Source organism: Quercus suber, unplaced genomic scaffold (genome assembly GCF_002906115.3).
Source record: "Quercus suber isolate HL8 unplaced genomic scaffold, Cork oak 2.0 scaffold_344, whole genome shotgun sequence".
NCBI classification, from domain to species: Eukaryota; Viridiplantae; Streptophyta; class Magnoliopsida; order Fagales; family Fagaceae; genus Quercus; species Quercus suber.
In genome coordinates this window covers 746,954-772,447 of record NW_027069796.1, presented here as the reverse complement: position 1 = coordinate 772,447, position 25,494 = coordinate 746,954, and the positions used below count along the sequence as shown (strand labels likewise).

Sequence of the window (25,494 nt, the reverse complement as noted above, 5' to 3'; positions counted from 1 at the left end):
GGGGGGGGGGGGGGGGGGGGGGGGGGGGGGGGGGGGGGGGGGGGGGGTTGGGTAGACAGAAAGATAGAAACTTCAAACCTCAAAACCTCTACTCCTTGTTGGCTTCCAATTGCCATAAACCGATCAAAAGAGACTTTCTCCCAATCCTGCAGCGAACGACGAAATTGAAAATTCCAATGAATTCTCCCAATAGTCTAACAAATAACCTCCGCCACTAAAGAATTCCTTGCCCTACTAAGGCAGTAAAGATTTGGAAAAGCCTCTTTATGGGTACAATCCCCACACCACACATGCTTCCAAAACTTCACTCTAGTACCATCTCTTACATCAAAGCATAGGAGTTTAGAAAAGTTCAGCCAACCACTTCTAATAAACCTCCAAAGGCTAACACCATACGTACTTGTCACCTTTTTTGTGCACCAACCACCCCATTCATTCCCACATTTTGCCTTTATAACCCTCCTCCATAATGCGTCTGTCTCTAACCCATATCTACACAACCACTTGCCCAACAAGGCAGAGTTAGAGCTTCTCAACCGTCTTATACCTAGCCCTCCAACTTGCATTGGCTTACAAACTTTAGCCCATTTTACCATGTGTAACTTAGAATCACCACTAATACCACTCCAAAGAAAATCTCTTTGTAATTTCTCCATGCGATTAACAACCTTCCCAGGTATAGGAAGAATGGAGATGAAATAAGTAGGTAAGGAGGAAAGAGTATTTTTAATAAGACTTACCTTCCCCCCTTTAGATAAATAAAGCCTCTTCTACCGTACTAGTCTTTGTTCCATCTTCTCTAATATTGGATTCCAGATTGATCACTCTTTGAATTTAGCTCTCAAAGGAAGTCCCAAATATTTCAAAGGAAGTGAAGAATGCCTACAACCCAACAGCCCCACCAACACATCCAGAGTACGTACCTCACCAACTAGTACCAACTCTGATTTCCCCAAATTAATTCTTAACCTTGAAACCTCCTCAAATGTATTTAGAATCTCCCTCAAAGTAACCAACTGATTAGGGTCAGCGTTACAAAAAGTAAGGGGGTCATCCCCAAATAAAAGATGAGACACCATCATCGAAGTACTAGGTGTAGAATCTACAGAGAAGCCTAAAAACTGACCAGCAACTGTCGCAATATCCAACATACGGCTCAAAGCCTCCATAACAATATCAAAGAGCAACAGAGATAGAGGATCCCCTTACCTAATCCCCCTAGAGCTTCCAAAAAAATCTGCAGGACTCCCATTAATCAAATGGAAAATTTAACTGTAGAAATGCAACACAAAATCCATTTCCTCCACTTTTCTGAAAACCCACAACGCTGCTACATATAAATTAGAAAGCCCTAATTCACATGATCATATGCCTTCTCCACATCCAACTTACACAACACCCCTGGAATCCCTATCTTCAATCTACTATCAATACATTTAGAAGAAATTAACACAAAGTCCAAAACTTGTCTACCTTTAACAAATGTATTCTAAGAATCTAAAATAAGCCCATGTGCCACCCTTCGAAACCGATTAGCCATCACCTTCAAAATAATCTTGTATATCCCACCAACTAAATTGATTGGCCTAAAATCCTTAATCTCCACAGCATCTGCCTTTTTAGGAATAAGGGTAAGAAATGCAATATTAAGACTCTTCTCAAATACAGGTTGAGTATGAAAGTTCAGAAAAACTTCTATAATTTCTTTTTTCAACACACTCCAACATGACTGAAAAAAAGCCATGGAAAATCCATCCGGGCCATAAGTCTTATCACCATTAAAACCATGGATCACCCTATACACCTCATCCTCATCAAATACTCTAGATTTTTGCCTCCAACATATTTCTTTCAAAAGAGAAGCTTTTTCAAGCTCCCCCTGAATTCTCTCCAAGTCTAGCTTCTCCTCCATTAAATCACAACTCTCCTCAATAGTTTTAAACTTACTAAGATCCTTCCACAATTGTTTTCCTCGTTCTTCTACATTTCCAAACACCTCCACATTCCATTTTTTCAAACCATTTTTCAACAGCTTCAATTCATTTGCCAACACAAAACTCGAAGCACCTTGAAAATAATAGGAATCCCACCAAGAACGCACCCTTTACCCAAAGCCTTCATCCTTAAGCCACATGTTCTCAAATCTAAACAGCCTCCTACCCTATGCTAGAAGGATCCACCCTTTAAGACAATCGGAAAGTGATTCAATAAAAGCCTAGACATTCTTCTCTGACACACTGTAGGAAACTTAGCCCCCAGTCTACAGTGAACAAAAATCTGTCCAATCGTGCCTTTGACTCAACTTACCTAGAATTAGACCAGGTAAAGTTTCCTCCTTCCTAGTAAAGTATCTTTGTCAGTAAAGTAAATCATTGGATTACAAAGTCTAATCTAGTTCCACGAAAGATGGAAACATTTTTAGGAAAAGAATTGGAAAACTATTCATAAATGATTTCCACCAATCTTCTTCTCTATTAGCATATGCCAGGGATTTAGAAACATTAGTGATCACTTCTACAGTTCAGGTCAGCACCTTCTCTTTGTTATTATTATAAAGAATGGGAATATAAGTGATAAATTACCAGATGCCCCAAAAGCTTAAGCTATTTAATCATTTAACCATAATTCTGACACTACCCCTCACTTGTGAGCCTAAACTTGTTCTTAATAATGGGGGCCCAACATGTTGGATTTTTAACATTTTAAATGGGAGGTAGTGTGGAGATAAGGATCGAACTTAGGACTTCCTACTTCGATACCATGATAAATTATCAAATATCCCAAAAGTTTAAGCTATTAGGAAATTGTGTATTTAATCATTTAACCATAATTCTAACAATTAGCATCCTACATTTCAATTTTTGACTAAAATACAATGCATTATGTTGCATCTCCAGACATTCCCTACACCACATCCATTCTTCCTGCAGAAACATCTTAATTCTTATAGAATTGAGTAAAAAAACAAAGATAAAATCACACAATACAAGAAATCCCAAGTACATAAAGGTGTCTGGTCATGATGAATACCTCATCACAAACACACATAAGCTAAGGGGAAAGGGAAATCAGTATGCCACATATATTAGAAAATTTAAAATTCAAATGTAACCCAGCCTCCAAAAGAAATGTAACTTACAAACTGCTTATATCCTATGTTGTTCTTCTCTGCTATTGTTTCAATCATGAACCAAGCATCAGTATCAGGAAGTCCCAGCCCAGCCTTCACGAAGAAATAAAAGAAATTTAGAACTCAAAAGAAGTCACTCGCGTTTGTGTATATGGTGAGGGTATGGAAAAAGGAAAAAAGGAAAAAAAGAAGTGAATAAAGAGAATGCACTACCATGTGTGATGCCACCATAATTAGCTGCACTGCCACAATAGATGCATAATTTGCTGACCTGAGATAAAATCAGATAAAAGCAATATCGAGGAATTACATCTCACACAATCACTATTTTGTGGGTAAAATCAAATTCGAAAGAAAGAAAGAATTTCAGTGGATAGTATTTGGATTCTTAGTAATACTATGACTCATATGTTCCAGCTTCCAGATTAAGACAGTAGACATTTATAACAAGATTATTCTGTACACCAACATAAATATATGATCCAGCCAAATAATGACAACCAAATTAAGTTCAGTCCAAACCACATCCAAACTGATCTACCTCAGCCTTGGTCAGAATGAAGCTGGCTGGCTCCATTAAGAAATCAAGGTTTCTACTCCACAAGGCATAGAACATTGGATTTCTAGATCGTTTTCATTTTTCTTTTGATGATATTCTGAGTCTAACCATTTTATCATACACAAAAAACAACCTATGTATGTATGTATAAGTGTGTGTGCGTATTCATTTTAATGTAAGGGTCCAAACCAATGCTATATGAGATACATATTCCCTCATTCCAAGCAAATTAATCAATGGAATTCCCATCTTTATAAGAAAGACATTCCCACTACTTTGGAAGTGAAACTCCTGCACTGTTGGTGTATCATAGTCCACCAATGTCCTTTGATCTTGGGTGATAAGACTCCATCCAGGGGTGGGTCATCTAATTTTAAAAAGTCAGCCATAAGAGGCCTCTAACAAGCTCTACTTCATTCTGTGGAAAAATGGATTCATCCCTGACCAAACTTACCTCATCGCCATTACCTCTCTCTTTAGAAATCCTGCATAAGAGGCCTCTCACAAGCTCTACTTCATTTTGCATAAAGATAGCTTTGTCCCTGATCAAGCTTGCCTCATCTCCACCCCTGATTCCCTTTCAGCCCATTGGTTCCATCATTAACATTCCCTGGCTGGAAATCCAATTTCCTTTTTTCTTTTTCTTTTTTGGGATAACTTAGGGAACCTTTCTAAAGAAGATTCAAAGAAAATATTGCAATGCCATGAAGGTGCCCACATCATTTTATGATGGAATATAAATTAGCCAAACTGCATTGCAGTGCCATGCAGGTGACCTCATTGCTTCAGATTGATGGCTTGGGTAATCTACCCAAATTGCACCTCCTACTAGTCTTACCAGTATTCTATGGTTGGCTGGATTCACACTGTTGTATCTCAGGGGTATATGATCTATGAAGCACGGGTGCGGGTGCGAGTGCGAACGCAGGTGTGGGACTCGGCAATTTTTGAAAAAGTAGGGTACGGGTGTGGCAGTGTGAGGCGATTAAAAAATTATTAAGAATTTTTTTTATTTATATTTTCTATATATTGCTAAGAATACTTTTTCACATTATATAAACATATATCAATTTAAGAGCAATAGTAGATAATAACTAAAACATGATCATAAATTAGAATACAACCCACAAGCTTGAAACTAAAACATTCTATGACAGAGAGATTGAGACTAAGAGATGGAGAAATTGAGACCGAGAGATGAAGAGTGAGCTTGGGTAGTGAGGCAAAGGAGAGATTCAAACTTTTGAGTGGCCATGGGTTAGGGAGTGAGAGAGGAGAGACGAAGAGTGAGACAATAAGAGAGGCAGTAGGCAGAGAGCTTCAAAGTTCAAAACAGTGAGTTTTGCATAAATTTTTTTTTTTTTTTTACTAGAAGTTTGGCCTGATTCAAAGCCAGTTTCGGCTACTTTTGGCCATCAGCCGATACGATCCGATTCGGCCGGTTGGCATAATCCCAAAAAAAAAAAAAAAAAAAAAAAAAAAAAAAAAAAAGCGGCACCTACCACCGCACGCCACGTTGGTGTGCGTTAGGTGTGACGGCCTTGGAACCGCACCTGTGCTTTCTAGCATATGATACACAAAACCAAGAATGCAAAATTTTCCAACCATAACCTCCCCACCCCCCACAAAAGAAAAAAGAAAGCAAAAACTTCTGTATAGGACCTTGGGTCAAATTGTAGTGTTTTGATTGGGTTGAAATTGTCACTTTACATTAAAATCAATACATTAAAAACCACAGTTTGGTTAATCCTTTTTGGATGCCAGACCAACCCAACCCAAACTAAGTTGCAGCTAACAACCCAAAGAGACTGACAAGTATCCCCATAGCCAGGCTCAAGGAGAAGCATCACTACACTTTGTACTCTCTATGGTGAAACCTTGCCTAAAAGTTAGACTAATTGCATGTGCAGCTACAAAACGGAGGGCTCATATGGGAGGTGGGTGAGGGGTGGCACATAAATGTATGGTATGACAAGTGGTTGACCAGGGCACTAGAGAGTAAGCCAACTTGGTAGAGGTCACCATGGTGTGTGAATCGATTGATGAGGACTGGAAGTGGTTGAATGTGAAATTGATTGATGAGGTGTTTGATGAAAGGAGTGTGGCCCTGATAAGGTACCATTATGCAACTTGGGCACGCAAGACCAACTTACCTGGAGTCCAAAACTCCTTGGGGGCGTTCTCGGTAAAGACGGCATATGTTTTAGTACTGAAATTGGCTGGCTTTCAGACTGAGCAAGAATGCTCTACTGCTGCAACAGCAAGGACACTCTGGAGGAAGATATGGAGACTAAAAGCGAAGAGTAAAATCAAGCATTTTATAAGGAGAGCATGCAATTATGTTTTCCCTACAAGGATCAAGTTGTACAATCAATGAATACTTGGTGAGTGCTTGTTTTTGAAAAAGAAAAGGAGGGGAAAGCAGTGACACGTCTATTGTTGGAATGCCCTTTTGCTTGAGACGTCAAGTCTATGGTACAGGGGAAGATACAAAACTGTCTGGTTTCAGTGGAGGATTATCTACTGCTCACCAAGACAATGATGCGACAGCTCTAAAATGAGGAGGGTGAGTTATCAGCTGTAACAGCGTGGTTGCTATGGAATGCTTGCAACAGGTATATCTAAGAAGGAATCCAGACACCACCTAGGAAGCACGGGTGTGGCTAAATGGTAGCCACACCTGTGTCAGACGCGGCTGGGACACGGGGTGCGGCCTGGACGCGGCTGCACACGCATCCCACATGATTTTTTTTTTTTTTTTTTTTTTTTTTTTTTTTTAAGCCTGAAATGCACCTTTTCATTTTGTGGGGCAGAAGTTTCGGTCGGTGGTGGCACCATTGATTCATTGACATTTGCAAACTGGGGTTGAATCCTTGAACACACAAAGAGAAAGAGGTTGAAAGCTTGAATATAGAGAGAGAGCGTGTTTTGAAAAGTGAAGAGTGAAAATGTGAAGTGGGAATTGGGAAGACGTGTGTACAGAGAAAAAGTTAATAAAATCTTGGAAGGTGTGAAAAACATAAATGATTGGCTAGCTTTTTTTAGTTCCAACGGCAGGATGGATGGCTTTTTAAATTTTGAGTTTTGGGTTTCCAACCACAAGTTTCTAATTTTTTTTTAATAATTTTTTACTCCCCCATGTGACCATATTTATGTATCATTTACGATTTCTTATTTAATTTTTTTACTCCCCCATGTGATATTACATTCATTAATTTATATCATTTGGCTTAAGAATAGCAATGAGTAATAACATTTTTTATTAATTAGTAACAATATAATATATATATATATATAGAAAATAAAAATAAAAATATATTTAATAATTAATTAATAAACGTATCATGCCGCACTTGCACTCATGTCCTACTTTTTCAAAAATTGCAGTGTCGCCGCACCGCACTCACACTTGCACCCGTATCCGTGCACATGCTTCCTATGGCACCACCAAAGCAAATTCTAGAGGCTGGAATGAATTGGATGAAGGAGTTTCACCAAGCCAATGCTTGTGTGAAACTGAGTGCAAAATAGTGAACCCAAAAGAAGACTAAGCAGGCGAGTACAATTACAACAAACTGATAAACATGTGTTTGAGGTGGATTGTAGGCAGCGTACATTGAGATGGGTGTACCTATCCGGTTACAAATGCTCATGGTATACATGCAATGCATTGGAAATGACTAAGGTTCAATCTTTATACTCAAAAAGAAAATTGATGCATGGCATGAGTGTACACTCAATGCAATCAAGAGCAAAAGAGCTTTATAAATGTATTATCCCAAGTAAAAGGACAAGAAACTAGAAACGCTAGAACATCAGTAGACTATACAAAATTGTAGAATTTAGTAAATTGTATTTTAAAAAAAAAAAAAAAAAAGAGTTACGAAATCCTTACTTGTTTGAAGACTGCTCCATTAGATATTCAAAGTATCCTTCCCAGAACCTGTAAAAGAATTATAAATGCCATGAAAATTCCAAATTTAAATTAGTAAAAAACTCATTAGACCCCAAAACATTTTAAGGTTATTTAATGTGAAAGAAGGTTGAATTCTATTTTTAACCATGATCAATCCTGATAATAAAAATTCCTGACTATGGAAAATCAGAGGAGGAAAACATTGGGTGGCAAAGAGAAGTGGACACTATCTCCTTTTCTCACACAAGTTCAACATCTCAATTCACAAACTAGTAAACAAGAGTACTTTAAGGAGTTAATTATAGACAAAGATTGACCCATAGCCTTTCCTACTTCCTAAGCATAATGAGTCTTCCCACCATAACATGAAAAATTCTCACCAAGTCAAAGCACAAGAACTAATACAGTCCCAAAGATAGCACTTCATTACAAATTTAAGCTCCCTAAGACTCCAACCTGAATTGGCAAAGCTGAAGTTCTTATTCCTAAATGCAGTGGGTTAGTATTCAGTATCTTGCAGATTTGAAAATGTAGGGGATCAATTTGAATGGGCTTTTATGGGTGTATTGGTCCTAATTCAGATGGAGTGATGTTTGATGTGGGAGGAACTAGCGGACCTTAATTCTTGGTGGAACTTGCCTTGGTGTGTGGGAGAAGATTTCAATCTTGTTCAATTTCCATCAGAGAGGTTGGGGGCTGAAAGCTTTTACTCAGGGTACGCATAATTTTTCTGATTTTATCTCTAATCATGGTTTGATGGATATTCCCTTGAAAGGTGGTCTTTATACTTGGTCTAATTCCTCCTCAGGATCTCGAACAGACCGCTTTATTTTTTCTCATCATTGGGAGGAACGTCTCCCTCATGTCTCTCAAAGAAGGTTGTCTAGAGTTTTGTCTGTTCATTTTCTGATAATGTTGGAGGGTGGGAGTCAACATAAGAGGCAGATTCCCTTTCACTTTGAGAATATGTGGCTGCAGGCAGAAGGATTATGGAGAAAGTGAAATCATGGTGGGAGACATCAATTTCAGGGAATTCCTAGCTACAGTTTGGCCGTGAAGCTTAAATCTTTGAAAATGGATATGAAAAAATAGAATGAAACGGAGTTTGGGAATGTGTCAGTCAATAAGCAGAAGTTGTGGAGCGAGCTAAATGCTTTAGATAATTAAGCAGAACGACAACCATTATCAGTTGAGGAGAAGTTTGACAAGGAGAGTCTTCATGCTGAAATTGAAAAGATCGCTTTGTTGGAAGAGATAAGTTGGGGATAAAAATCTAGGGTACTTTATTTGAGGGAGGGGGACACTAATACGGAAATTTTCCAAAGCATGGCCAATTCTAATAGAAGAAATAATAGCATTGCGAATCTGATGGTTGATGGGGTGTCGTCGACTGATCAGGATTTGATTGCTGAGTATATTACTAATTTCTATATGAATTATTTTTGGAGCAGCAGGTTCATAGACCTCGCCCTGATGTATTGGAATTCCCCAGGTTAACTGGGGAAAAGGATGAGTGGTTGGAGAGACCTTTTGAGGAAGCATAAGATCATGGCGTAATTAAGGAATTTAATGGGGATCAGGCTTCGAGACCAGACAGTTTTCCTATGGCATTTTTCCAGACTTCCTGGGATGTTCTCAAATCTGATCTTATGGCAGTTTTCCAATACTTTTTTTGATAAAGGTCAGTTTGAGAAAAGTCTGAATGCAACTTTCATTTCTCTTATTCCAAAAAAAGCTGAAGCTGTGGAAGTGAGGGATTTTCGTCCTATCAGTCTGATTGGAGGGGTTTATAAAATCATTGCTAAAGTTTTGGCACTTTGACTGAGGGTGCTACTTGGTGATATTATTTCAGCATCTTGGGATGCTTTTGTTTTGGGCGGGCAGATCTTGGATTTGGTATAGATTGCTAATGAATGCCTAGACAGTAGAGTGAACTCTAGATTGCCAGAGTGTTATGTAAACTGGATGCAGAGAAGGCATATGATCATATATATTGGGGCTTTCTTATTCATTTGTTAGAACATTATGGTTTTTCAGAAAAATGGAGGCGGTGGATTTTTTTTTTTTTTTATTTGTCTACAGAAAAAAAAAAAAAAAAAAGAGTTACGAAATCCTTACTTGTTTGAAGACTGCTCCATTAGATATTCAAAGTATCCTTCCCAGAACCTGTAAAAGAATTATAAATGCCATGAAAATTCCAAATTTAAATTAGTAAAAAACTCATTAGACCCCAAAACATTTTAAGGTTATTTAATGTGAAAGAAGGTTGAATTCTATTTTTAACCATGATCAATCCTGATAATAAAAATTCCTGACTATGGAAAATCAGAGGAGGAAAACATTGGGTGGCAAAGAGAAGTGGACACTATCTCCTTTTCTCACACAAGTTCAACATCTCAATTCACAAACTAGTAAACAAGAGTACTTTAAGGAGTTAATTATAGACAAAGATTGACCCATAGCCTTTCCTACTTCCTAAGCATAATGAGTCTTCCCAACATAACATGAAAAATTCTCACCAAGTCAAAGCACAAGAACTAATACAGTCCCAAAGACAGCACTTCATTACAAATTTAAGCTCCCTAAGACTCCAACCTGAATTGGCAAAGCTGAAGTTCTTATTCCTAAATGCAGTGGGTTAGTATTCAGTATCTTGCAGATTTGAAAATGTAGGGGATCAATTTGAATGGGCTTTTATGGGTGTATTGGTCCTAATTCAGACGGAGTGATGTTTGATGTGGGAGGAACTAGCGGACCTTAATTCTTGGTGGAACTTGCCTTGGTGTGTGGGAGAAGATTTCAATCTTGTTCAATTTCCATCAGAGAGGTTGGGGGCTGAAAGCTTTACTCAGGGTACGCATAATTTTTCTGATTTTATCTCTAATCATGGTTTGATGGATATTCCCTTGAAAGGTGGTCTTTATACTTGGTCTAATTCCTCCTCAGGATCTCGAACAGACCGCTTTATTTTTTCTCATCATTGGGAGGAACGTCTCCCTCATATCTCTCAAAGAAGGTTGTCTAGAGTTTTGTCTGATCATTTTCTGATAATGCTGGAGGGTGGGAGTCAACATAAGAGGCAGATTCCCTTTCACTTTGAGAATATGTGGCAGCAGGCAGAAGGATTATGGAGAAAGTGAAATCATGGTGGGAGACATCAATTTCAGGGATATGAAAAAATAGAATGAAACGGAGTTTGGGAATGTGTCAGTCAATAAGCAGAAGTTGTGGAGCAAGCTAAATGCTTTAGATAATTAAGCAGAACGACAACCATTATCAGGAGAAGTTTGACAAGGAGAGTCTTCATGCTGAAATTGAAAAGATCACTTTGTTGGAAGAGATAAGTTGGAGATAAAAATCTAGGGTACTTTATTTGAGGGAGGGGGACACTAATACGGAAATTTTCCAAAGCATGGCCAATTCTAATAGAAGAAATAATAGCATTGCGAATCTGATGGTTGATGGGGTGTTGTCGACTGATCAGGATTTGATTGCTGAGTATATTACTAATTTCTATATGAATTATTTTTGGAGCAGCAGGTTCATAGACCTCACCCTGATGTATTGGAATTCCCCAAATTAACCGGGGAAAAGGATGAGTGGTTGGAGAGACCTTTTGAGGAAGCATAAGATCATGGCGTAATTAAGGAATTTAATGGGGATCAGGCCTCGAGACCAGACAGTTTTCCTATGGCATTTTTCCAGACTTCCTGGGATGTTCTCAAATCTGATCTTATGGCAGTTTTCCAATACTTTTTTTGATAAAGGTCAGTTCGAGAAAAGTCTGAATGCAACTTTCATTTCTCTTATTCCAAAAAAAGCTGAAGCTGTGGAAGTGAGGGATTTTCGTCCTATCAGTCTGATTGGAGGGGTTTATAAAATCATTGCTAAAGTTTTTGCACTTCGACTGAGGGTGCTACTTGGTGATATTATTTCAGCATCTTGGGATGCTTTTGTTTTGGGCGGGCAGATCTTGGATTTGGTATAGATTGCTAACGAATGCCTAGACAATAGAGTGAACTCTAGATTGCCAGAGTGTTATGTAAACTGGATGTAGAGAAGGCATATGATCATATATATTGGGGCTTTCTTATTCATTTGTTAGAACATTATGGTTTTTCAGAAAAATGGAGGCGGTGGATTTTTTTTTTTTTTTTTAATTTGTCTACAGTTCGTTTCTCTATCTGAATTAATGGGGCTCCTTGTAGTTTCTTTGAGAGTTTTAGGGGCCTCAGGTAAGGAGATCCTTTGTCACCATTGTCATTTGTTTTAGTCATGGATATACTAAGTAGAAGGCTGGACAGAGCTGTTAATGAGGGCTGTTTAACAGGCTTCACGGTGGGAAGAAATTTGATGGTGTCTCATCTCCTATTTGTGGATGATTCCCTGATTTTATATGGCGCTGACCTTGATCAGCTGTTGTTAATTCGTATGGTGGTTCAAGACGTCAGGTTTGAAAGTAAATTTAGGTAAGTCTGAATTGGTGCCCGTGGGAGTGGTTCCAAACATAGAGATATTGGTTGATGCCCTAGGCTGCAAGCAGAGGTCGCTTCCATTTAAATTTTTGGCCATTCCTTTGGGTGCTAAATTTAAGGAGAAGACGATATGGAATCCAATTTTGGATAAAATGGAAAGGAGACTGGCTGGATGGAAAAGCTTATATTTATCCAAGGGAGGTAGAGTCACTTAAATTAAAAGTACTTTATCTAACTTGCCTACATATTTTCTCTCCTTATTTCCTATTCCTGCTGATGTGGCAAATTGAATGAAATAGCTTCAGAGAATTTTTTATGGGGTGGCTTGGGAGATGAGCCCAAATTTCATTTGGTAAAATGGTCTATGGTTAGTGCCACTTTTCTGTCTGGGGTTTTGGCTATAAGGAACTTGAGATGTTTCAATGAAGTTCAGCTAGGGAAATGGCTGTGACGATTTGGTATTGAGAGAGAAGCGCTTTGGCGCCGTGTAATAGCGACAATACATGGTTGTGAATGGGGAGGCTGGTGTAGTAATTCAGTCACTGGCACTATGGGGTGAGTTTGTGGAAATCTATTAGACACAGTTGGCCTACTCTATTGCGTTATATTCAATATGACACAGGAGATTGGACTTGTGTGAGGTTTTGGCAGGACCGATGGTGTGGGGAGAGCCCTTTGGCTGTATGCTATCCTGAGTTATTCCAGATTAGCAGTGAGAAGGAGGTAAGTGTGGCAGATCTTATGAGATTCAACGATGGGGTTCTTCATTGGGAAGTGCATTTTACGAGGGCAGTGCAGGATTGGGAGTTGGAGTCCTTGAAACTTCACGGATGCTATCTATGGGGAATTGGAGTTTGGGGGGAGGGATGGGGAGGATAGGATGTATTGAAAGCCAAATAAGAAATAGGGATTTCAGGTTCGTGGTTACTATCGTCTTTTGATTGGTCCTAGTGATCAGTCATTCCCTTGGAAAAGCATTCAGGAACCAAAAGTCCCTCCTAGAGTTGCTTTCTTTATATGAACAACAGCTTTGGGAAAAAAATTTGATGATTGATAATTTAAGGAAAAAGGTTTGGATTTTAGATTGGTATTATACGTGCCAATGTGATGGGGAATCAGTCAATCAATTGTTACTTCATCACTCTATTGCCACTGATTTTTGGTCCATGGTAGTGGGTTTGTTTGGAGTGTGTTGGGTTATGCCAAGGTCTGTTATTGAGTTGTTAGCTTGTTGGCAAGGTTGATTTGGTTGCCGTAGAAATGGTGACATATGGATGGTTGTGCCCCATTGTTTGGTGTGGTGTCTTTGGAGGGAAAGAAATAATGGGAGTTTTGAAGATACAATAAGAACTATCCTTGATCTTAAGTTATTCCTTTTTTTTTTTTTAAACAAAAAAGTTTGAGCAAGAAAAAATCCTGTTGCTTGCCGACTTATAACTCTGATATAATTGCTTGCCGGGTTTTTATATCTGGAACATAGGCTGTTAGATGGGTGGTGTCCGTAGTTTTTTCATTGAACTTAAGTTCTTTCAGTTGGTGGTTGAGGAAGGAGGAAATTTCTTCTCCTTACGTATTTTTGAACGGGGCAAACACTTCATGAAGTCAGTATTCATGGGCAAGAATGCAGCTGTATGGTTGATGAAGAACATAGAACACACGGTGGTCGGAGTCAATCCCAAACAGTTTTTTACGCTTAGGGAAGGAGACGCTGCATATACTCTACAGCGAGGTTCTAATGCCTTTGGTCAGTTCCTTTTAGTGTCTGAACTCAGAGTGGGAGGGCACAGAAGATCTGTTATCATTCCGGGTGGCAAAGCACAAATTGGCTGGAAGGCCTTTGGGCTTGAACTGAGGAAGATGTTGGATCCTGACCAATATGCTTTAGGTGGTTCAGGTCAGGCCAAATTTGTGTCTTTGCCACAGAGGAGAATGTTGGGGCATCATCCTTCTCGGTCTTTTGCTGATATCGTGAAGGGCCAGGTGCAGCCAAGGTTTGTGACTCAGTCACAGCTCTTTACAACCTTGGTGAAGGATAAAAAGTTAACTAAAGGGGAGTTTGTGGAGAAGAAGAATCTGTCAAGGGGGTTTTTGGAGCTGAACCCGAGATTTTCAGATGCTAAGGTGAGGGAATTTCCGGTGGGTAAGCCTGATAGGTTGGCAATGGGAGGAGGGGTTGGGAGGAAGCAGTGCATTAATGTGGTGTCAGGTTTAGGTGAGCAAAATCTGGCAGCAGATAGGAAACGTATCCCACCAAGCTTCAGTTTGAATTCTAAAGCTGGAAATGGAAGGAGTGCTTTAAGGAGATCCTGCTGGACTGGGAGTAGTCTTATCGTGGAGATTGATGTGAAAGGAAGGAGACGTGTCTGCTGGGATAGAAATAAAAGGGGAGAAAAGATTTTTAGGGGGGTACCACGGGCCAGTAAGGATCTAGATGAGGGTATGTTGGGCGTGGACCCTAGCAAGTTGGCAGCCCAACTGAAGTCTAATTCAGGTGGTGTGGGCTCTAGCAAGTTGGCAGTCCAACAGACTTTTAGTAAGTCTTTTTCAGGTGGTGTGGGCTCTAGCAAGTTAGCAGCCCAACTGACTCTTAGTAAGTCTAATTCAGGCCCAATCACTTTAAGCCCAAGTACCTTTGAGCCTGGGGAGTGCTCTTATAAGCCTGTGGAGCCTATACCTTCAGCTGTTATTTACGAGAAGAGTGGGGAATGCCCACCAGTGACTCCGAAGTGCTCTGGGTTGCCGATGCAGGTGGCTGGAGGCCCGGTGAGGTCACAGCTGGACTGGGTTTTGGCCGAGATGGGCGGAAAGAGCTTCTCGGTGCCTCCGAGGAGTTCGCACAGCCTCACGGTGACTGGGAGTGACCCAGACAGTCCTGCGATGGATGGGTTGGTGATTGGGACCAGCATCGATGGTCTTGCGGCGGCTCCTTTGGAGTTTGAGGGATTTATCTCTGCTGGGTTTAACTCCGACGGACCCGAGGTGGTTCAGATGGAGAACTTTTTGGTGCCTCCGAGGAGCTCTGTCAGTCTCACGGTGACTGGGTTTGACCCTGACAGTCCCGCGATGGCTGGGTTGGAGATTGGGACCAGCTCCAACGGTCCTGCGGAGGCTCTGTTGGAGTCTAAGGGCACTCTCACTGCTGGGTCTAACTCCGACGGACCAGCAGCGGCTCAGTTGGAATTTTTTGGGGTCAACTGTGTGGATAAAGTTGGAAGTGTGAGTAGTGAGCTTCTGATTCAAGGGACGGATAATGAGGGAACCAGGCAGATAGATGTTGGTGAGATGGGTCAGCCCAATATGGGTGTCTCGATGGTGGAGGAATTGGCTCTCTCAGATGCGGTGTTGGGTGAGGAGGAGAATTTGGCAATTTGTAACCCATTGTTTACTATTATCCCCCCGGGGCTAGCTTTGACGATGGAAATGCACAATGATTCTGAGGTGTTAAATGTTGGAAACACGCTGGATGTCTCTAGGTGGGTGAAAAACAGAATCCCAGGCTTTTGCAAAGTGATTGGGCTTTCCGCGAATCAACATGAAAAGCTGTGTATTGCTTACCTTCAAAAGCTAGAAAAGGAGATGACAGTTATTAACCAACAGCGAAAGAAAGCTAATGCCAACCAAAAAACAGTTTCCTCCACGGGTAAAGGAAAAAGAGAGTTGAGGAACCTAATCTCAACGGTTAACTATGATGGGAGATATTGGGTTGGTTGTGAGGTAGAGACAGTTGTGGGGTCTTAATAGTCTTTATGAAGCTGAAGATGATTTCTTGGAATGTTCGAGGTTTGAATGATCCTCAGAAACGTTTGGTAGTGAGGAATCTGTTACGTAAGTGGAAGTGCGACATTGTTTGCCTTCAGGAAACTAAGCTGGCTGGCTTAGATAGACAGCTGGTTTGCAGTATATGGGGCTGTCCGTATATGGATTGGGTGGCTCTAGATGCCGATCAAACAGCTGGTGGGGTCTTGATTATGTGGGATAAGAGGGTTGTAGAAAAGTTGGAAGTTTTGGTAGGCTTGTTTTCGGTGTCGGTTCAGTGGAAAGGTGTGGCGGACGGGTTTATATGGGCATGTTCAGGGGTGTATGGCCCAAATGATAATTGGTTGAGAGGTGCTTTGTGGGATGAGTTGGTTGGTATTCATCAATTTTGGAATGTTCCTTGGTGTTGTTTTGGAGATTTCAATGTTGTTCGCTTTCCTAGTGAACGGAGGGGAGGGTCTAGGATTACTCCGGCTATGGAAAAATTTTCTGAATTTATTGATGATTTAAACTTGATAGATCTGCCGTTGGAGGGAGGGCGTTATACTTGGTCTAATGGCACTGACCAACCTTCTATGTCTAGGATTGATAGGGCTCTAGTGTCACATGAATGGGAGCATCACTTTCCGGATGTGATCCAACGTATTTTTCCACGAACTGTTTCTGATCATTTTCCAATTCTCTTGGAGGCAGGGGGTATGGCTAGGGGGAAAAGTCCTTTCCGGTTTGAGAATATGTGGTTGAAGACGGATGGCTTTGTTGATAGGGTTGAATCATGGTGGAATCGCCATTCCTTTTTGGGCACTCCCAGTTATGTGTTTGCTAAAAAATTGAAAGCGTTGAAAGATGACATTATTCAGTGGAATCGTCAAGAGTTTGGCAATGTTGGGCGAAGGAAGAAAGAATTATTGGGGGTTCTAGAGGTTTTAGATGCTAAGGAAGGGGTTCTTGGTCTCACTGAGACGGAGAGAGAAGAGAGAAATGAAGCAAGATCGCAAGTAGAGCATCTTCTTTCTCTAGAGGAGATCTCGTGGAGACAAAAATCGAGAATGTTGTGCATTAAAGAGGGAGATAATAATACTAAGTTCTTTCATAAGATGGCTAATTCTCATAGAAGGCTTAACCACCTTAGTTTCTTAGAAGTGGATGGGGTGATTTATGAGGACGGAGAAGAAGTTGCTGCTCAGGTTGTTCAATTCTATAAAACTCTGTATCAAGAGTCTGAGGAGTGGAGACCTTTTGTGGAAGGTTTGGAGTTTGATCAAATAGGGGAGTTGGAGAGGGGCTGGTTGGAGAGGAGGTTTGAGAAAGATGAGATTCTATCAGTGGTCAGAGATTTGGAAGGGGATAAAGCCCCAGGTCCAGATGGCTTTTCTATGGCCTTTATCCATCATTGTTGGAGGGTAGTTGAAAGAGACGTTTTGGCAGTCTTTGAAGAATTCCATCAGCATTGTAAGTTTGAGAAATCTCTTAATGCTACATTTATAGCGTTGATTCCTAAGAAAAATGAGGCCTCCAACATTCGTGATTTCAGACCTATTAGTTTGGTGGGGAGTCTATATAAAATCTTGGCCAAGGTTTTGGCAAATAGACTGAAAGTGGTTTTAGATCAACTGATATCTGAATCTCAGAATAGCTTTGTAGGAGGTAGACAAATCCTTGATTCAATTCTCATTGCCAATGAGTGTGTTGATAGCAGAATGAAGAGTAAGATTCCGGGAGTTATTTGTAAGTTAGATATTGAGAAAGCCTATGACAATGTGAATTGGGAGGCACTTCTGAAGTTGTTGAAGAAAATGGGTTTTGGGGAGATGGTGTAGCTGGATTCGAACCTGTATCTCTACAGTGCAGTTTTCTGTGTTGGTTAATGGGACCCCAGCAGATTTCTTTGGTAGCTCCAGAGGTTTGAGACAAGGGGATCCGTTGTCTCCCTTATTATTTTTAGTTTTGATGGAGGTGTTTAGTAGGATGGTGAAGAGAATGGAGGGGGCAGGTTTACTTAGTGGTTTTAGGGCGGACGGTAGAAGGGGCAGAGGGGAAAGTGTTTCTCATTTGCTATTTGCGGATGATACTATTTTGTTTTGTGATGCAGAGATGGAGCAAGTCCTTCATGTTCGATTGCTGTTACTTTGTTTTCAGGCTGTGACTGGCTTAAAGGTTAATGTAGCTAAAAGCGAAATAGTTCCTATAGGGGAGGTTATTAATTTGCATGCTTTGGCAGAGATATTGGGTTGTAGGATTGGGGCTTTGCCAATGACTTATCTTGGTATGCCGTTGGGGGCGTCCCATAAGTCCCCCTCTATTTGGAACCCTGTTTTGGAAAAAATCGAACGGAAGCTAGCTGGGTGGAAGAAGTTGTATTTGTCGAAAGGAGGTAGGATGACTTTGCTTAAAAGCACACTATCCAGCCTTCCCACATATTTTTTATCTCTTTTCACCATCCCTACACATGTGGCAAACAAAATTGAGAAGCTCCAAAGGGATTTCTTGTGGGGAGACCCTAAGAATCATTTAGTGGGATGGGATAAAGTGTGCTTACCTATTGCTAATGGTGGCTTGGGTATTAGGAAATTGACTACCTTCAATAAAGCCTTGCTAGGTAAGTGGCTTTGGCGTTTTGGGATTGAGGAGAATAGGCTTTGGAGGAGGGTGATAGCTTCGAAATTTGGGGAAGAATGGGGGGGTGGACTTCTAAGTTGGGTAGGGGAACTCATGGTTGTGGTTTGTGGAGAAGTATCCGGAAGGGTTGGGAAGTTTTCAGCAAATATGTCCAGTATAAGGTTGGGGTGGGGATAGAGTGAAATTTTGGACAGACAGGTGGTGCGGAGATCTTTCTCTCCAATTGGCTTTCCCAGTCTTATACAATTTTGCTGCAAACAGAGAGACTTCAGTAGAATCATCTTTGATAAGTCAAGGAGCAGGGGATGGGAGAACTTGGAATGTTCGTTTTAATCGAGGTCCTAATGATTGGGAGGCTGCTGTGGTGGTTGATTTCTTCCGATTCTTGGCAGCCAATTTACCTTCAGGGACTGTTGGTGATCGGTTGAGATGGAAGTTGACCAAAAACGGGGATTTTACTATCCGTTCATATTATCATAAGTTACATGGCCCTTCTTCTGTTATTTTTCCTTGGAAAGGCATTTGAAAAGTTAAGGCTCCCCGGCGCGTTTCTTTCTTTGTTTGGACAGCCGCATAGGATAGGATCCTCACGGGTGATAACTTGCGGCTTAGAGGCTTTGATTTTGTTGACTGGTGTATTATGTGTCGTTGCTATGGTGAGACAGTGGATCATTTGTTGTTACATTGTGGAAAGGCTTATCGGCTGTGGTGCTTTGTCTTTAAGATTTTTGGGATTTCATGGGTTTCCTCATTTACGGTGTCAGATTTTCTGTTTAGTTGGTGGAATTGGTTGGGGAAGCATTCATCTTACATTTGGAACTTAGTTCCATTGTGTTTGATGTGGTGTATTTGGAAGGAACGCAATCGACGGACATTTGAGGATTTGGATAGATCTGAAGACCAAATGCATGCTTTCTTTTCTGGTTCTCTGTTTGATTGGGCTAGGGCTTGGGGACTCACATCTAGTGACTCTCTTCCTCTTTTCCTTAGCTCTCTTTCTTTGTAATTTAAGTTTTTTTGTCTATGCTTTTTCTTCCTTTTTGTAATTTGCCCTGCTGGTGCTTTTTGCATCTAGCAGTTTTTTATATATTTTTTCTTACCTATCAAAAAAAAAAAAAAAAGTTATTCCTTTTTAGAACCCTATTGGATTGGTTGTCAGCTAGATGGAGTCACTCTTTATTTTCTGTTGCTGACTTAATAGATTTATGTAATTTATGTGATTAATTGTATAATCCCTGTATACTTGGGTGACCCATTTTTGGTATCAATAATACTTTATTACTTACCCCCAAAAAAAAAAAAAAAAAAAAAAATTAGGCTGAACAGGAATTTCCACTACATTGGTTAATCAGTAACAGACTACATTCTCAGGCTTCAAACTTATTATATACTTTGTTTATTTTTATATATTCGATCCGCATCATCAAAATTTCTTAATATTATGATTGGATGGCTGCTATAAGTGCTCATTCATTCTCTAATTTGCTTGAGTTTCTGGGTGGTTGTAATTTTCATTGATTTGCAGTGCTATTTGCACAATATTTCATCTCCATTTTATTTTTAAAATATTACATGGGGAAAAAAGTAAATTCGAACATCCAATTAAATTGCACACCGTGTGGATAAGATTTTGCAAATAGCATCGCTATTGTTAGTATGTCAAAGTCCTACTTGTGAACAGGCAAAAAAGGTGGGAAGTATGATGAATAAATTACTCTAAAAATATGGTCTGCGACACTTACCGTAACTCCTCCCAGATTGACAGAGATATAAGGTGGCGTTGGATATAATCTGAAACATTATTAGCATCTTTCTTATACATTTCCGCAGAGACTTCAAGGGCATCTCTAATGGTCATCACATCATTTCGAGATGTAGCACGACTGATTGCCGTTTTGAGCTGAATTAACATATTAATTAAATTTAGGAAAAAATTTGACTATCACAAACATTTAGATTCCATGTAAAGTGTATTAAGGAAACTAGAAGTAAAGGAAAACAAGAGAGAGAGAGAAAACTGGTGCAAAAGCATAATGTATATTTGGGGATGCAACTGGATAATTTACCTTTACATAAGTTTTTTTTATTAGTGTAATTTACCTTTTCAAAACTAAACAAATTATCAAAAATTAAATGAAAGAAAAAAAAAATTGGAGGAATTTGATTGCTTGTACTCTGAAACCTTGATATAATCATAATTGAGAGGATATCATAAAACTAATTGAAAAAATTAAATGATGAAACATCATCATAAAAGCATAAAGTAAATCAATGCAATATGGAGCTTTCTAACTCTTAAAATTTATAACCAATGATGCTTGCTTGCGTACATACCAATTCTTTCACTGCAATAAACTGTTCCTCAGTCAGCTGACAATTCCACCCCTGAAAGCATAAATCCAGTGCATAGGTTAGCTTATGCTGCAAAATAGTAATAGTAGTGGCAATGGTAATTGAAATAGCAATAATAATAACAATGCATTTTAAAGCTACATACTGAATGTATATGCTCCCTAATACATTCAACAAACCCGCTACCGCCAATTCCCTCTGCATCAGATTCAATCAAAGCTACAAAAAGCCAACAAATAGACATTGTCAAGGGATGAAAGCAGATTGAATTAGTGAGTGATAGAAGTAAATTTTTTCCTAAAAATGTCAATGAGAGAGTAGAACTCTACTAGATGCATACCAAGAATTGTGCCATATTCAAAAGATGCAAGAGGATCTTCAGTTGCTCCCAATTTCAGAAGACGAAGCCACAAACCCTATTTAAAGAAAACCAAAATACTTAAAACAAGAAGTGTGAAGGACAATGAAAACAACAATAGCTAAAATTCCACCAAAATATATCATTTAACTTAAATAGAAAGGAATTAATATGCATTTTATGCCCATGTAGACGAACTAGACTAGCAGTATAAATACTACACATTAGCAATGTAGTTAGTCACATTTCTTTCAGACCCATGTATTCAATTGGTTTCACTTAGATCACTTGTAACACATGGGCGCACACACATTCATACAGAAAAGCAAAGAAAAAATGGGAAAAAAAATTTTCAAAGGTCCTGCTTGTTTACCAGAAAAATTATTTGAAAAGGGGAAGAGGGGAGGGAATCATGAAGCGGGATATCATCTCAAAAAAATCAGAGGAAGTTCATTTCCTTAAAACCTATCCATTTATTATATGGTTGTAAGGAGTAGGGACAGCAATTTGTAATCAAATACATAAATTAAAAGCATCCATCAAATCATAGACCAAAAAAATAGAATGACTTCCTATGATAGACATCCAATCCGATAGAGTTTTAAAGAAGAAAAGTTTTAAACCAGCTATAGTCCTTTCAGAATCTTCAAAACACAAGTTGTTTCTCTCCCGCCAAATGCACCACATCAAACAATGAGGGACAACCATCCAAATAATACCATTACGATAATGACCAAAATTTCCTTGCCAAAATGCAAGGAGCTCAACCACAGTCTTTGGCATCACCCAATAGATACCAAACAAGGTGAACACCATAGACCACAACTCATAAACAATAGGACAATGTAGTAAAAGATGATCTACCGATTCTCCATTACCTTTGCACATATAACACCAATCTAGAATTAACAACTTCTTCTTACGTAAATTATAAATAGTCAAGATAGTTCCCAAAGCTACAGTCAAAACAAAAAACGCGACTCTGGAAGGAACCTTTTGCTTCCAAATACTTCTCCAAGGGAAGGACTGAGTACATACACCCAACAAAGCCTGATAATAACTGCTTATCTCAAATCCCTTGCTCTTAGCAGGTGTCCAACACATTTTATTCTCACCAATAACACTCAAAGAGACTCCATATATAACATCCCAAAAAACAAACAAAGAATCTGATTCCCTCTCATGAATTTTTCGCAAGAATTCCAAGCCTAAAAAAAGAACCCCGTTAGGAAACTACATGACATCAACCACATAAGCCTCCTTATCATTACTAATTCTGAATAAATCTAGAAAACACATACTCAAAGGATTATCCCCACACCAGACATCATGCCAAAATTTCACTCGAGTCCCATCTCCAATCTGAAACTGAATGTAGGAGAAAAAGTAGACCAACCACTACTAATAGTTTTCCATAAACTCACCCCATAGGAGCTTGGAACAGAATTAGAGCACCAATCTCCCCCCTCAACTCCATATTCAACCCTTATAACCCTTCTTCATAATGCTTCTCTCTCATACCCAAATCTCCACAACCATTTTCCCAATAGCACTTCATTAAAGTATCTCAAATTTTGAATTGATAGACCCCCAGACTGGATAGGAGAGCATACCTTAGACCAATTCACCAAGTGACATTTAGAATCATCTCCCAGACCACCCCAAAGAAAATTTCATTGAAGTTGTTCTATACAGTATGCTATATCTACCAGAATTGGGTAAAGGGAGAGGAGCTAAGTAGGTAAATTGGATAAAGTACTTTTTATGAGAGTAAGTCTCCCCCCTTTGGATAGATACAATCTTTTCCACCCCGCTAACCTCCTTTCCACCTTCTCAATGATGGGATTCCAAACTGCTCTATCTTTCCATTTTGCACCCAATGGAAGGCCTAAATATTTCATAGGAAGTGAGCCCTGCTTACAACCCAACGCATCTACTAGCATCCCAACATTTGGAACCACTCCCACAGGAACTACTTCAAACTTATCCAAATTAATTTTCAACCCCGACACAATCTCAAACCATGACAAAATCAAGCGCAAAAACAACATCTGGTCGATATTAGCATTGCAAAAAACCAATGTATCATCTACAAAGAGAAGATGAGTTACCTGTAAGTGATAACCTATGGAAGGTTCCCACACTAAATCCAGAAAATCAACCTTCCGTCACTGCCTTATCCATCATTTTGCTAATTGCCTCCATAACAACAACAAATAACAATAAAGACAAAGGGTCACCTTGTCGTAAGCCTCTATAATTCTCAAAAAAACCACATGGAGCTCCATTAATCAAAACTGAGAATTTAACCGTGGAAATACAGTAAAAAATCCATGTTCTCCATTTTTTTGGGAAACCAAACCGCTCAAGTATATACATTAGGAAATCCCAATTCACATGATCATAAGCCTTCTCTACATCCAACTTGCACAACACCCCTGGAACTCCTAATCTCAGCCTACTATCCAAACACTCATTTGCAATGAGACACGAATCTAGAATCTGCCTATTCTTAATGAAGGCATTCTGAGAATCCAAAATAACATCCTCAATCACCTATTTCAACCTATTAGCCAATACTTAAGCGATAATGTTGTAAACCACCCACCCCCCCCCCGTGGAATTGGCTTGGAAAGCATTCGTCTAGTATTTGGAATTTAGCTCCACTCTGCTTAATGTGGTGTCTTTGGAGGAAGCGAAATTGGAGGATGTTTGAGGACATAGAAAGTTCCGACAACCAACTTTTAGCTTCGTTCTGTAGCACCCTTTTTGAATGGTCTAAGGCTTGGGACTCACCTCTAGTGATGATTCTCTACCTATGTTTCTTAGCTCTCTCCTTTGTGATTAGTATCTTTTATTTCTTTTCTTTTTTATCTTTGCTCTCTGTACTCTTTTATCTCTGCCTTATGTCTTTCTGCATGAGGTAGTGTTCTTGAATATATATCTTTATTACTTATCAAAAAAAATAAAAAAATAAACCTGAAAAATCTCCATGAGATCTGTTTTGATAACATCCCAGCAAGTTTGGAGAAATGCCATAGGGAAACCATCTGGGCTAGGAGCCTTATCCCCTCAAAATCTTTAACGACCCAAAAACTTCTACTTCATCAAAAGGCCTCACCAACCAGCCAGCCTTGTCATCAGAGATTTTAGGAAAATTCAACACATCCGGATGTGGGCAATAGACTCTATGTTCCATAAATAAATTTTTTTAAAACTGAATAATACAATCCTCCATACTTTTTTGATCAGAAGTCAGGACCTCATCAACCTTGAGATTAGTAATTGCATTGTTCCTTCTATGTGAGTTAGCCATCTGATGAAAGAACTTTGTGTTGCTGTCCCCCTCCTTCAAGTAGAGCATTCTTGATTTTTGCCTCCAACTAATCTTTTCCAAAAGGCTGATTTTTTAAATTCTGTTTGAAGCCTTGCCTTCTCTATCTTCTCCTCTTCTAATAAAACTATTGCTTCCTCTTTTGCATCCAAAGCATTCAAATCACTCCAAAGTTGTATTTTTTTTTTTTTACAGCCACATTTCCAAACTCCAATTCGTTCCACTTCTTCAAGTCTGCCTTCAAGGCTTTTAATTTCATAGCCATTCTGTAGCTAGGTGTACCTTGGAATTGATAAGAATCCCACCAATCTTCCACCTTACCCACAAAACCTTCCACCTAAAGCCACATATTCTCAAAACGAAAGGTCTTCGTCCCTTCTAAATTGCACCACCCTCTATGTTTTTAAATTTTTATAAACATAATAAAATACGTATTAAAACTATGTATATGCATAATAGTAAAACCTTAATCCCCTTATCTTTTGAACTGCTGCCACCCCTGCTCTCTCTCTCTCCCTCTCTCAATTGAACATATTACATATATTCCAATGGGCAGACCATCAAGGTGGTGGTGCACTGATGGGATTTGATTGTGGCTAACTGGTGAGTTCTTGTGAGGATTCATTGCAGCACGGTGGCAATTGGCTATGATTGGTAGTGTGGGTGTGTATTTAGTGGTGTTTTGAAGTTGTTGCATACTTGCTTTAAATGAAATTATAGTGGGTTTCAACGGCAGTTTTGGGTTATTTGTCCATATGGCTAGTGTACAAAGATGGCTGGTGTACAAAAGAGGTGTTGGAACCCAATGGTGTTAAGTCTTTAGAGAACCACAAGACAAGGTTGGCCAACTTTCTCTAAATTCATCCAATTTGATGTAGGGGGTTGGTAATAGAGTAAAATTTTGGCATGATTTGCAGTGTGGTGATTGTACCCTTCAAGAAACCTTCCTGGAACTTTATTGGTTAGTTTAAGGGAGGCACCAATTTCCGGCCAAC

General features: G+C 39.5%; 1 protein-coding gene across 3 annotated transcripts in view; it reads right to left on the bottom strand.

The window, feature by feature from the left end:
• LOC112011596 (DENN domain and WD repeat-containing protein SCD1) overlaps positions 1-25,494 on the bottom strand; it is a 53,673-nt gene that overhangs the window by 7,293 nt on the left and 20,886 nt on the right. For 2 of the 3 annotated variants that reach the window (XM_065759858.1, XM_065759856.1), the window contains exons 15-21: positions 21,148-21,223; positions 20,953-21,026; positions 20,790-20,840; positions 20,198-20,355; positions 7,585-7,632; positions 3,344-3,401; positions 3,140-3,223 (exon numbers count right to left, since the gene is read on the bottom strand). In XM_065759858.1, the coding sequence (XP_065615930.1) occupies positions 3,140-3,223; positions 3,344-3,401; positions 7,585-7,632; positions 20,198-20,355; positions 20,790-20,840; positions 20,953-21,026; positions 21,148-21,223 (549 nt within the window). Of the gene's footprint in view, positions 1-3,139; positions 3,224-3,343; positions 3,402-7,584; positions 7,633-9,723; positions 9,772-20,197; positions 20,356-20,789; positions 20,841-20,952; positions 21,027-21,147; positions 21,224-25,494 lie in introns of all 3 variants that reach the window. The other variant, XM_065759857.1, reaches the window with a different exon arrangement.